Source organism: Gymnoscopelus braueri (genome assembly GCF_963280865.1).
Source record: "Gymnoscopelus braueri genome assembly, chromosome: 2".
NCBI classification, from domain to species: Eukaryota; Metazoa; Chordata; class Actinopteri; order Myctophiformes; family Myctophidae; genus Gymnoscopelus; species Gymnoscopelus braueri.
The window spans coordinates 36,219,468-36,233,412 of NC_137604.1; the positions used below are offsets into that span (position 1 = coordinate 36,219,468).

Consider the following 13,945-nt stretch of genomic DNA (forward strand, 5'->3'; position numbering starts at 1 on the left):
CACACACACACACACACACACATACACACACACACACACACACACACACACACACACACACACACACACACACACACACACACACAGACACACACAGACACACACACACACACACACACACACACACACACAACCGTTTTCAGGTGGCAGCCATATTGGATTGGCTGCTATGGTGACCCCGAAGTTTGCCAGCTCGGGCGCCCTGGTTTAATCATTCAAGTACAACCAGGGCTACATCATTCCATACTTTATCTGGTCGTATTCTGGTTCTTCATGTCGTAAAATCGTGTTTTGAGAACATTTAAGGGTGTGTTATTTAAATGACGCTCGGTTTCAGCCGTGGCATTTATCAAAGCTCCAACCAAATGTACGCTAGGATTGGCTGTGTAAGACTCTATTAAGACTTAATATATTAAGTCCATGTATGGGATGCAGTGAGTTGCAGGTTTGATTCCCGAGCCTGACGACCTTTGCTGCGTGTCACCCCCGGTCTCTCTCCCTCTTTCCTGTCACTCTCCACTATCTAAAAAAGGCAGAAAGACCCAAAAATATGTGCATTTTACAGAGCTGCAGTGTTTGAAAATTCTTTATCACAGTGTGGTATGGAAACTCATCAGCCGATGAAAGTAGCTTATAAGTAGTACGGTAGTATCAAATATAATTGGTAAAGATTTGCCCTGCATCTGTGATATTTACAGAGCTGAGCTGGTCATATGAATGGTCATGCTGGGCCCAGGCCCAGGGAGGCAGCCCAAAGGTCAGGACGGCCCACTAGAAAATTGGGCCAACTAAGACCCATTTAGTGCGGACTGGAAACAAAAATCAGCCCACATACAGGTGTTATTGTTTTATAAAAATACTAAAGAAGTGAAAACACATAAATCAGCTCATCAGTCAGCCTGCCAAATAAATACAAGCTAAAGGAGGAACTGCAGACAAAAAGAGAGAAGTATGACTGCTGTGCATTTTATCAATCTTACTATCAGGGCCGGACAGGAAACCAAAATACCGGATAGAAAAAAAAAAAATTAATAAGGTTTCTGTGGGCAGGAAGCCACCCCTTTGGGTCATACATAGTTGAAAAACACTAGCCTGATTATCAGCCTGAAGCTGCGTGGAACTTCAGTCTGAAATTGGCTCCGGTGTCGGCGATTACAAGGGGGAGGGAGGGGATTTAGAATTTCCCTAAACCAATCACAAGAGATCCACGGATCCTCCTACATCTGACGTCATAGCACAGCTTGCTTTAGCAGATATTTGCTGATTGGCTTGTCGTTAGACCCACCCCCATCTCCGACTCCCATTGGACGGTACATTTTGTACCGAATAAATCAGGTTCACATTTCAACATCAGACCAAGAAGGGCAGTCCACTCAGAGAGTGGGCGGGGTCTATGGTCTGGAACCAGGCTAGAAAAACACTGAATGACGAGAATTGCTGTTACAATAAAACAACTTATTTGCATACACACAGTATGCACATTACAGCCTTCACTATGTATAAGTTAAGCATTTCCTGTTATGCCATCCTCATATAGCCTGTAGATCTAGCCTATAACAGATACATTCTCAGATCATTATAGACAACCCTATTGTTTTCTATACTTTAGCTAACTAGCCAAAGATTGCATTAGATTAGAAATTATTACATGCAGACACATTTTTGCACGCAATCATGTTCATACTTCACCCATTCATAATACATTTTTGTATACTGCTTTTGCATAATACTGTTGCATAATACTGTTGTGTGACACTGCAGTATGATCAAGGGCATTGATTTAGAAAAAGTTAAAATATGGAGATGAGAGGTTTCTGCTCAACAGCAATGATATATATAAATAATAAAGTAGTGAAAGCATACTGTATCAATCAAGTGATCAGACAGACAGTCTATCAAATTAAAACTAAGGGGCCTTGTCCACCAAGATGTTTTTTCCTGAGTGTTTTGAATTATTTACAATGGGAGCGCGAGCGCCGTGTTTTTGGAAACACCAACAGCGGGGCGTGGTGCTGAGCATTTATTTTGCGCTGGCGTTTTTATCTGCTATTCTGCTTGAGGGGCCGTGTCCACTGACGCGTTTTTCTTGGCTAAAAAACATAAAATAAATGCTCAGTGCCACGTCACGCTTCAAAAAACGCGGCACGCCTATTGTAAACAATTCATAGCATAATTATACTGCGTTCAGGAAAAAACATGGACATGGACACGGCCGCTGCCTGAAGCGTGAGCTGAAATATTTTCAACTCGGGCGTTTGGTAGTTTTTAGGCGAACGTTGGGCCGTTGGCGTTGATTCCCGAGTCTGACGACCTTTGCTGCGTGTCACCGCAGGTCTCTCTCCCTCTTTCCTGTCACTCTCCACTGACCACTATACTATCCGAAAAAATATGTGCATTTTACAGAGCTGCAGTGTTTGAAAATTCTTTATCACAGTGTGGTATGGAAACTAATCAGCCGATGAAACTAAGGAGCTTATAAGTAGTACGGTAGTATCAAATATAATTGGTAAAGATTTGCCAATTATGGGCCGTGTCAATGGACACGGCCCATAAAATGATAATCTATCTGTTGCCCAATCTGTTGCAAACCACAGTATTGTACAGCACAGGCTTATGAAACTATCTTATATTTTGACACTACTTGCTTTTATTCACAGGAGAACTGATGACAAAAAAGATAAAAAAGAAAGAAGTATGACTAAGCTATATATATATATAGCATATATATAGATGCTCTCGATTTTATCATCAACTTTGTTTCATCAACATCAATTGTTCTTTGTACAGCAGCGGTGCTATATAGCACCTCAACCACTGCAAACAATCACTGAAGAAACAATATCTTTGTGTTTGAATGGACAAAAAAGTGGCAAAATAATAATCCAAAGTAAATACAAGAAATCTAATTCAGTGTTACTAAGGCCACATCCAATGCACTTTTTGTCAGCACATCTCCTGAGACAGTTCAGGCGATATATTATGAGTTCAGGTCATTAACTTAACTGTGTCCCTTTGGTGTTGTGTATTTGTATTGTATTGTTTTGTTTCCTTTGAGCACACACCAACAAAAAAATCCAAACAATGTTTAATTGAGATATTAATACATTATTATTGAATTCTTGAATATTCTGTGGCAAATTGCACTACTGGTTTAATTTGTATTCTCTGCCATCAGTGATGTCAGTAAAGCAGACCTAGACATGTTGGAGATAAAATAGTAGTGTTGGGGATAACAGCATCTGGAATTTTTTTTTGTTGACTTTTTGTGAAATATGTTTTTGATGAAAGAAAGACCCATATTCTGATTTCCTGTCTGTCCCTACAGCTGCTGTGTTGTTGTGCAGCAGAAGTGCAGCAGAAGTGATTCGTGTGGCCGGATACCAAGGGAGTGAAGTTCAAATTCCCTGCCCCATCCAAACGGGCTATGGGTCTAATTACGAGTACTACTTGTGTAAAGGAGGCTGTGGCGATGCTGATGTTCTTATTAAGACCCGAATTGACTGGCCTACTGAGACTGAAGTAATTAAGGCGGGCAGATACTCTATTACTGAAAACAGAGTAGTCACCATCACTGGCCTTCAGCGGAGCGATGCAGGGAAATATTGGTGTGGAGTGAGCAAGAACGGGATAGACCTCTATGCTGAAGTACAGCTGGAAGTGGTCCCAGGTAAATATGTTGTCAGAGTTGTTTGACAGACTTATAGTATTTTACCATTGTTAATGGCTACAATATAGAAATATATTGATTTAATTGGATTTTAATCCACGACTCATGGCCATAAAATATAAAACATTTGTACAATTATGTCAGCTTTAGAAGCTTCAGATGTGCATTATATTTCTCTATCTTTCTCTTTCTTTATCTGTCTCTTTCAAACATATTTCCCTGAAACACACTTCCCCTTTACTGTCAGTTTTTCTATAATTACAATACATATTAGTGAAGGGTGTGGACACTGGGGAGAGTCGAGTTGGATGTTGCAACACTGAGTAACAATGTGGTAAATAATTTAACAATGTGACTATGTGTATGGACTAGACATATGCCGATTTATGGGCCTCAGCTGGTCAAACATGAAAAATAAATTGGATGCTTTTATCGATACTTATATTTAAAAAAAGCTCTTGTCCAAACTGACGTCTTGTTATTTTCCCCCCCAAAAAAATCACTTGATCTTTTTCTTCTCATGGCAATTCTGTGGCACCTGTACTTGTGGACGTTTCTGATGCATGTTGTTTGCTTCAACAGACAGGTGCTGTGACCATGTGACCACAGTCCAGGGTTATGTGGAAAGTCCTATATCCATCAGATGTCCCTACACAGCCAAGCACCAGCTCAGCAGCTTGAAGTATTTCTGCAGAGGAAATCAACGCTCTACCTGTAGGCAGAATGCACTGGTGACTTCTGACCGCAACAGAGAGGGCCGACTCACTCTGAATGATGACAGAGTAGCAAGAGAGTTCACAGTGAACGTGACCAGTTTGAGCCATGAGGACAATGGGAGGTACCTCTGTGGTTCCCACAGCAACACAAACTTGGATCACTTCTCTGCTCTTCAGCTGGATGTCAAAGGTGAGAGGGCAGTCATAGCCTGAGTCATATGACAGTGCTTCATTAGCACTAATTACACATGAGAGGGTGCGGACTATAGCCGACACCAACTCCCAGCGGCGGACTGGCCATTTGGCGTACCGGGCAGATGCCCGGTGGGCCGCTGGGCCAGTGGGCCACTGGACCACACATTTTTTTTTTTTTTTTTTTTTTTTAATAATATAAAAATATTTTCGCTCCCGTTTTAGGATTATTACGGTCATTTCCGGGTCGCGCGGCCCAATTATTAGTTATTAGTTAGTTGTGTGTGACTTGTTGTTGAGTACCCTACCCACCCAATATAAATCGGCATCCATGCCTGCAGAGATGGTGGTTGCAGAGAGGCAGGTGTTATTTGCAAAGCATGTGGTACATCATGAGTGGTACATCATGAGAGCAGAGGATGTGGTCACAAAGAAGAAGCTGTTGTCTGCATTTTATATGTACCCACACGCACAACCGTTAACTTCACCAAAACAAGATGACGCCGACAGCGGCGAACTTCACACTGCCAAAACAAGATGGCACAGAGACAAGTCGACTTGCTTGGCCTCCATACACACAACCTCTGATTTCCTATACTAACACATCTGGTCAAAATTCATGTCAGATCCTTTGTGAGACATGACCTTTGACACAATCTAAATGTCTCAATAGAAGAGCAGGGAGACAAAATATAACCGCCACATTATACAAATATATATAATTATAATAGGGCTGAATTTTGGTCCCAGTCCGGCCCTGCCAACTCCACCCTCCTCTCATTCCTACCCAGCATCAGGGTCCACTCAGAGCTCTGCAGTGTTGCCATGACTCCGCTGTCACGCTACAGTGTGTCCACGTAGTTGGGCCCCCTTCCCCTCCTAGCTGTGCCTTCGGTTGCCTCCCACAGTATCAGTGGGCTTGCAGTGGGTGCCTGACACAGTGCCCCGTCAGGCTATTCCCTCTCTCTCTGACCTTGTCCGTGACCCTTAGGAGGGGTCTACGTTTCTGATGTGGTCCTCCAATGTGACATCAAGTGCCATTCGTAGCATTCCTGTGTAGACGCCATCCAGGGCTTTTTCCTGCTGTACTGTCAGCGTTCATGTCTCTGGGAGTACAGCAGTACTCATTCTATTGTAGACACGAACAGTCGTCTCTTGATTTTGTCTCCCGTCTCAGATTTCCACACTCTCCTCCTCCCATACAACGCATTCCAGGCAAGTGCCTGAACCTTCAGATCCTGCAGCAAGATATTTGGTGCAAAATCGATGGTTCTGTCCTCCGTGTTGACTGCCATCACTGTTTTTTTGGCACTGAGCTTGAGGCTGATCTTCTTCCCCTCCATTTCTACTATCAGTATAGGCCTATTTCCCTTCTTTTCTCTGCTGTGTCTGAGACTAGGGCAATGTCATCTGCATAGTCAGTCTGTGATTGTGATGGGATGGGATGTACTCCCCGACTCTTCCTCGAAACCAACGTGAAACCCAACGTCCCCTCCCTGCCTCGGATTGTGAGTCTTAGGGCATGGTCCATCGCCACAATAAACAGGATGGGGGTCAGTGTATCACCGTGTAGGATGCAGGCGAGTATCTCAAACTCACGGCATCATGGGTCAGAACGTTGGCTTGAATCCAACTATAGCTTGCCGCCAACGCCTGCACCATCTTCTCGGGAACACCGTAGGCCCAGATAATGTCGATGTTTACACACAATAAGGAAAAGTTGAAACATGCAAAGAAACATGTCTGAAGCTTTAAATTGTTTTGATTGTAATTGATTACTGTATACACTATCGATGATATCCATTATACATACAGTACTGCTTGTGTTATAATACCTGTTATAACATATATAAGGAAAGGAAGTCAGCACCGTAGTTCATGATAATAAAAAAAACCTTCTGTTTTCTAGAATGGTGCTGTGTAAAGACGGTGGAGCTGAATGGAACAGAGGGACATCCAATAGATATACAGTGTCCTTATCCACCAAAACACAAGCTTAATGCCAAGTTCTTCTGTAAGGGCGAACACCGCCACAGCTGTGAGGATATTGTGACGAGCGAAAAGACACATCGTGACCTCAGGTTGTCACTGCAAGATAACAACTCTGATTCCAACCAATTCCTGGTCACCATCACAGCGCTGAGAGCACAGGATGCTGGGACATACTGGTGTGGTTCAGATAAGGGATGGAGCGCTGGCAACTATACCAACATTCACCTGTCAGGTATAAGTCTGAAGAGATATAGATATAGATGATCAGTCCTATATTGTGCTGATCAGAGCAATGTTCACTGAGTTATGGCCATCTGAAGTCTTAGACACTGCAGTAGCCCCCCTTATTTGTGCAATTTAGGTTTTCTGGTGTGACTATTCTCATGCCAGACCCCTGAGCAGTGTTTGTGCCAAGTCTGGCGTGAATCAGAGCAACGGTGTGCCTTGCAAGCCAGGATGCTACGTTTGCGACGTCTACCGTCCACCAGCGGTCCACCATCCACCCACCCTCTAGGCAATTTGGATGTGGGATGTAGTTGTATGTAAATTAATCTATGTACATTATAACTGAATGGGTTCAGTCATAGGGAGTTAAGAGCTAATTTATATTTTATATATTTTATGACTGTGTGTTTAGCCCAAAACTACAGGTTTTCAAATTAAAAACATGACACAATATGTATGTTCTCCATCAGTCTTACCACAGACTACTACTGTGGACACAACCTCCTATGAAGTCTCTGTGACACCTGTAACAGGTACAGAATTATTAGTGTGAGTCACCTGTCAGGTATGAGTCTGAAAAGCTTTTCCACCCAGAGGGAATATTATAAGTTTTCAGGCCGCGTGATCAGTCCTATATTGCGCTGATCAGAACAGAGTTACGACCATTTGAAGTCTTAGACACTGCTGCAGCACCCCATATGTGTGCAATTTATGTTTTCTGGTGTGACTATTATCACGCCAGAACAGTGTTTGTGCCAGGTTTGGTATCAGAGCAACGTGTGGCCCCTGGGGGCCAGTGACAGCAGTAAGCTGGGTTGTACAATGTGGCCCCTGGCAGCAGTAAGCTGGGTTGTACAATGTGGCCCTTGGTGTGACAATTCTCATGGCAGACCCCTGAACAGTGTTTGTGCCAAGTTGGGTGTGGATCAGAGCAACGGTGTGCCTCGCAAGTCAGGATGTTACCGTCCACCCCCCCCCCCCCCCGCCCCCCAGGCAATTTGAATTCAAATTCAGTGGGTTCAGTGATTAGGAGTTAAAAGCAAATTTATATTTTGTCATATGACTGTGTCATATGACTGTGTAGTCACTAAAAACGTGACACAATGTGTATGTTTTCCAACAGTCTCCTTACCACAGACTACTACAACAGGTACAGTATGTCTATATACTAGTCATTATTATTACTGTGTTTACCTATAGACAACCACAATAGCAATTACCTCTGCCAATTGTGTTGGGTGGAGGTTATGTTTTTGCGCCATACAAACAGATTAGCATGAAATCTTGTTGAAATGTTTGTCATGGGGAAACATTTGCAAGTGAACTCAGCTCAGCCTCTGAGCCATTTTCAATATTTTAAATGATATTTAATTATGACTACACTATATGCTAAATTAATACTTTATTATACAACTTAGTCATTCAAACCACAATGAAATGAATTTATTAAACATTTAACATTTTATTACATTTTTACCGGCTTTCCCAAAAGCGGACGTGGCATGTGCATGGAACCACACTTTATGGAAAAGTTGCCTCCGTGGTGGAGATCTGTGCTGCACTGAGCATATGTATTTTCTAGTTGCACTTATTTTATATTAAAAGTTTGTCTCTCAGTTATACCCTCTGTTTATGTTAGTTTAAATTGTTGTCAGTGACATAGAAAGTGAACCAACTACTGTATTATCTATTTCCAGATGGTCTGCTCATTAAGTATGTGGTATTCATTGTTCCTGCTGCTGTTGCTGTTCTGGGTGCACTTGCCCTGGCCATTATATGCAAAAAGAAATGTAACAGGGATGAGGGTATGTTTTATTACACACACACGCACACGCACGCGCACACGCACACGCACACGCACACGCACACGCACACGCACACACACACACACACACACACACACACACACACACACACACGCACTTGTTGCATTGTGGTCTAACACTCTGTTTTTCCAGGTGCTCCAGTGTACCCTGGGACATCCAGGAGAACTGAGGTATGATGTAGTGATTGGTATGGCGTATACAGTGTTATCAAAATACTGTCATCACTAGGAATGTAGCATTTACTAAATTATTTTAATACTACAGGTTCAGAACAGAGACTTCTAACATCCATACATGCCGCCGATTTGTGTTTTTACCTATAACTGCACTGATCTGCAGTGTAAAACTTTGTATGCGCGCTCCCTAGAGGCCAAAGAAAAACCTTTGCCCTGCATTTTTCACATCTGCCTTTTATAGCGCCACCAGGAGGCCGACTTATGTAAAACATGATCCATCCCTATAGTCATGTGATCAAGACCGATCTGTTTGATTTTTCATATTCCATCATGATTGGCTAATATTGATCTAAAGTTTGCAGGAGTGGCCCGTTTTGAACAAAATGCCGCAAATGATCAACGCAGCGTCCAATTGCGGTGAAACTTTGCACGCACATTCACGCTATGTTGAGGAACAAATGCCAACCTTTTACCATTGGCCTATTATAGCGCCACCAGGAGGCCAAATTTTGCAAAACCTTTTTTTTTTAATATCACTCTTACAAATGTTGTCCAAACATCATGCAATTCTGTACACATCATCTCTATAGTCAAGTGATCAAAACTTCTTTTTTATATTACTCCTACTAATTTTGTCCAAACATCATGCAAATCTGTACACATTATCTCTATAGTCAAGTGATCAAGACGGTTCTGTCCGATTTTTCATATTTTATCCTGTTTGGCGACTTCCGAACATTGCTGGCCCACAATAACCTACCTACCTGACCTGGCGGAGACCTGTGCTCCGAAAAGCACTTTTTCTATTTCCCAATATTTTTATCTGGTTTAAATGTACCAGATGCAAGTCAATAGGCCTAACATCTTTTCAATGATATAGTACATGCTGGTGGTTGTGGGTGATAACAGAGACGAACTGTGCATCTGTAGTGTGTGAATGCTGCCACGTCTATACTTATTTTCATTTTCATATTTTCTTGCAGCCCAAGGACTTGTACGTAAATCAAGATATGATTTGCACATCCAGGAGAACTGAGGTATGATGTAGTGATTGGTGTGGCTTATACAGTGTTATCAAAATACTGTCATCATCATGTAGCATTTAATTGAAATTTTAATACTACAGGTACAGAACAGAGACTTTTAACATACATATATAATGTTCTTTAACACAGCATATGATTCACGGATCCACTTGCGGTCTACAACTTCCAAACATGCAACTTCAACAGACTCAGGTCAGAACAATGTAACTTTCTCAATAATTGTGCATGAATGCAGGTATTATTTTAGTTTAGTTTATTTCAGTCCATTTGTGGTAACATATAGTTCAAATGTTATAGGTAATACAAAAAAACAAATGTATACAGAAAAAACGTCATAACCTTTGGTTACATTAGCATAGTTCCCCATATGTATATCTGGTTTAAATGTACAAGATGCAGGTCAGTAGGCCTAACATCTTTTCAGTGATATAGTACATGCTGGTGGTAGAGACAACCTGTGCATTTCTAGTCGCTTCCACGTCTATGCTTATTTTCATTTTCATATTTTCTTGCAGCCCAAGGAGGACTTGTACGCAAATCAAGATATGCTGTGCACTAACACCTTTCAAGGTGAAGATGATATCTACGAAAACACACAAGTGGCATCTGAATGCTAAAAACCCAAACAGATATGAAAAAAAGTGGATTTAAGCTTATTCTGGTGGCACCATAGACCGTAAAAAAAATTGGACATAGTCACACCCCTGGTTTCTACAGACCGTAAATAATGCCTATGTTTCAGCGATTTCAAATTTGCCATCTTTCTATATCCGGTCCGAAAAATAGACTCGGAAATTAATGCTATTAGTTGGGACCAGAGCGGGGGGTGGGAATTAATGCTATTGGTTGTGCAGCTTGTCAATCAAAATCATCACAAGGTAGCCACGCCCATCCACTTGAATAGAGCCTAATTGCTTCTGACACCAGTATAGTAGGGGGTACTAAGTGAAAAATCGTTACGCGGCGGATAAAAGCATGAAATTTGATACAGATGTCCCTTGGGTCATCCTAAAACATCCTAGAAGGGGTGCCCAAAAAAATCTTAAACAGGAAGTGAGTTATGGACAAAATCCAAAATGGCCACCTAAACTGTTGACCGTTGACTCAAAAGACACCAAAATAATCTCCAAAAAGCATAAAATGTGGCACACATGTCCCTTGGGTCATCCTAAGACATCCTAGAAGGGGTGCCCCAAAAAATCTGAAACAGGAAGTGAGTTATTGACCAAATTGAAAATGGCCGCCTAGTGTTGTCGATTGACTCAAAAGACAACTAAAGAATCTCCAAAAAGTATAAAATGTGTCACACATGTCCCTTGGGTCATCCTAAGACATCCTAGAAGGGGTGCCCAAAAAAGTCTTCAACAGGAAGTGAGTTATTGACTAAATTGAAAATGGCCGCCTACAGTGCTGGCGATTGACTCAAAAAGCCTATAGAATCTCCAAAAAGCATACAATTTGGCACATATGTCCCTTGGGTCATCCTAACACATCCTAGAAGGGGTGCCCAAAATAATCTGAAACAGGAAGTGAGTTATTGACTAAATTGAAAATGGCCGCCTACAGTGTTGAAAGATGATGCAAGATACCTAAAGAATCTCATAAAAGCATGAAATGTGGTACAAATGTCCCTTGGGTGATCTGAACGCATCCTACAAGGGGTGCCCAAAAAGGTTTTAAACAGGAAGTGACCGCCTAAAGCAGTTGACACAAAAGAAAACATAAAGGGACGTCATAAAAGTGTATAATTTGGTACGTACATTGAGTGCTTCTTAATATATCCTAGAAGAGGTTATTTATTTGCTTGTTTATTAAACTTTTTAGGAAGGGACCATGTTGAAGAAATTCTAAATGGCTGTTTAAACAGTTGACCATGGCAGTCTGCATATTATGCAGACTCAATACGACAGGTTATGCAGTGCATAACCTGCCGTATTTTGTAGTCTACCTTCTGTTTTCATTTCACATATTTCACATTTCACTTATCACTTATTCATTTTACTTTCTGCATTATTTTTTTATTGTACTCTTTGAATCTTCTTTATTTATCTAACTCTCTGCATATTCTTATTTATTTTACTCTGCATCTTATCTTACTCTGCATATTCTTATTTTACTCTCTGCATCTTATTTATTTTGCACTCTACATCTTCTTGTTTGTTTTACACTCTATCTTCTCATGTATTTTCTTCTTGATCATTACTGTTTTTTTGTGATTAGTGTTTAGTAACTACATGTATTCATGTGTGCCATTTCGCAATTACCAGCACATTGGCATAATGCTCTGCAAGGTAACCCAGCATCCCGGCATCTACACTTTCTCGAACAGAAGGGCTCAGCTTTGCAGCCACACTTGAGTTCTCTACAAACTTAAGCAGCCTCTGGCAAGAGTGTCCATAAAGGTGTCCACGAATCAGCGACTTTAATCCATCCATATTTGTCAGGAGATGGTAGAGATTGCATAGCTTTCAGGCTTCTGGACCAAATGCCAGATTGGCTGCTCGATTTGAATATTGTAGCAGTGCAGCCCGTGTGGGAGGAGTGTTTTCCATTGAGAGACTATTAAAACTTTTTTTGGCACCCCTTAGGATGCATTCAGATCACCCAAGGGACATTTGTACCAAATGTCATGCTTTTATATGAGATTATTTTTAACTTTTGCATCATCTGTCAACACCTTACACGGCCATTTTCAATTTAGTCAATAACTCACTTCCTGTTTCAGATAATTTCAGGCACCCCTTCTAGGATGTCTTAGGATGACCCAAGGGACATGTATGCCAAATTGTATGCTTTTATGAGATTCTTTAGTTGTCTTTTGAGTCAATCGACAACACTGTAGACGGTCATTTTCAATTTTGTCAATGACTCACTTCCTGTTTACGATTTTTCTGGGCACCCCTTCTGGGATGTCTTGGGATGACCCAAGGGACATGTATGCCAAATTGTATGCTTTTATGAGATTCTTTAGTTGTCTTTTGAGTCAATGGATAACACTGTAGGCGGCCATTTTCAATTTTGTCAATAACTCAGTTCCTGCTTAAGATTTTTTTGGGCACCCCTTCTAGGATGTCTTAGGATGACCAAAAGGACATGTGTGACAAATTGTATGCTTTTATGAGATTCTTTAGTTGTCTTTTGAGTCAATCGGACATCAAGGGACATCTGTATCAAATTTCATGCTTTTATCCGCCGCGTAACGATTTGGCCATTTTTTGTGCTTAGTACCCCCTACTAGTAGGGGTAGCCCTGCTGGTGTCCCTTGGGTGGCATATGTTACCTGGACCGCTTTTTGATTTGTAGTATTTCTGTTATTTTTCATCTCTTTTTTGTAATCCTTATTTCCTTGTATCACTATTGATGCTGTGTAGATAGATGCTAGTTATGTTTATGTACGTTTTTGAGCTGTCCAGAGCAAAACGATTACTTTAGTTGTCACTTGATCACATGATCAGGATTGTCAAGGTGCATTATCTAGAATCTTACAAGCAGTGACAATATTACCTACTGGTGTGATTCCATGAGAAAAGAGTGGAAAACTGTCCTCATTGACTGCTTAAACTCATCCTCGGCCATTACAAAGCTATAGGCAACATACGTATGTCTTTACATTATGTCCCATCTTGCTGGTATAAATAGTGTTTATTCAAGTAATGATTTAATTTTTTTTTGACATTGCAGTGTCAAAGGCAGATGAAGAGTCTACAGTTAATTAATAGATCGGAAAGGAAATAAGCTACGCACCTATTGCCTATTTAAGAGTGTCTTTGACACAGAGCCCTATGTACAAAGTATAATGTCAAGGCAGTTTAGAAGCGCCTTTGCCAAATTCAGATGTGGAGTTGCTCCTTTAGCTATTGAAATCGGTAGATACACCCACCTATCAGCTGATAGACGTTACTGTACTTTATGCAATGATGGTTCTATTGAATCGGAAGCCCAAGTTCTTTTACACTGTGACCTCTATGCAGACATTCGCTCTGAATAATTTCTTCACCTATCAAAGTATGTTGCACATTTTAATGATTTTGATTATATAAATAAACTGTGTGTAATTTTATAGGTAACAAAGCCTGCCACCTCATTCTTAAGAGACGACTGTCTT

At 41.2% G+C, this 13,945-nt stretch overlaps 1 protein-coding gene across 1 annotated transcript in view; it reads left to right on the forward strand.

The window, feature by feature from the left end:
* Positions 1-717: 717 nt before the first annotated feature.
* LOC308095368 (polymeric immunoglobulin receptor-like) overlaps positions 718-13,945 on the forward strand; it is a gene marked incomplete at its 5' end in the record, with an annotated part of 30,611 nt that continues 17,383 nt past the window's right edge. The window contains 10 exons of the mRNA XM_080442420.1: positions 718-757; positions 3,326-3,667; positions 4,250-4,573; positions 6,485-6,799; positions 7,916-7,942; positions 8,490-8,597; positions 8,751-8,788; positions 9,778-9,831; positions 9,970-10,032; positions 10,356-10,410. Of these exons, the coding sequence (XP_080298546.1) occupies positions 718-757; positions 3,326-3,667; positions 4,250-4,573; positions 6,485-6,799; positions 7,916-7,942; positions 8,490-8,597; positions 8,751-8,788; positions 9,778-9,831; positions 9,970-10,032; positions 10,356-10,410 (1,366 nt within the window). The remainder of the gene's footprint in view (positions 758-3,325; positions 3,668-4,249; positions 4,574-6,484; positions 6,800-7,915; positions 7,943-8,489; positions 8,598-8,750; positions 8,789-9,777; positions 9,832-9,969; positions 10,033-10,355; positions 10,411-13,945) is intronic.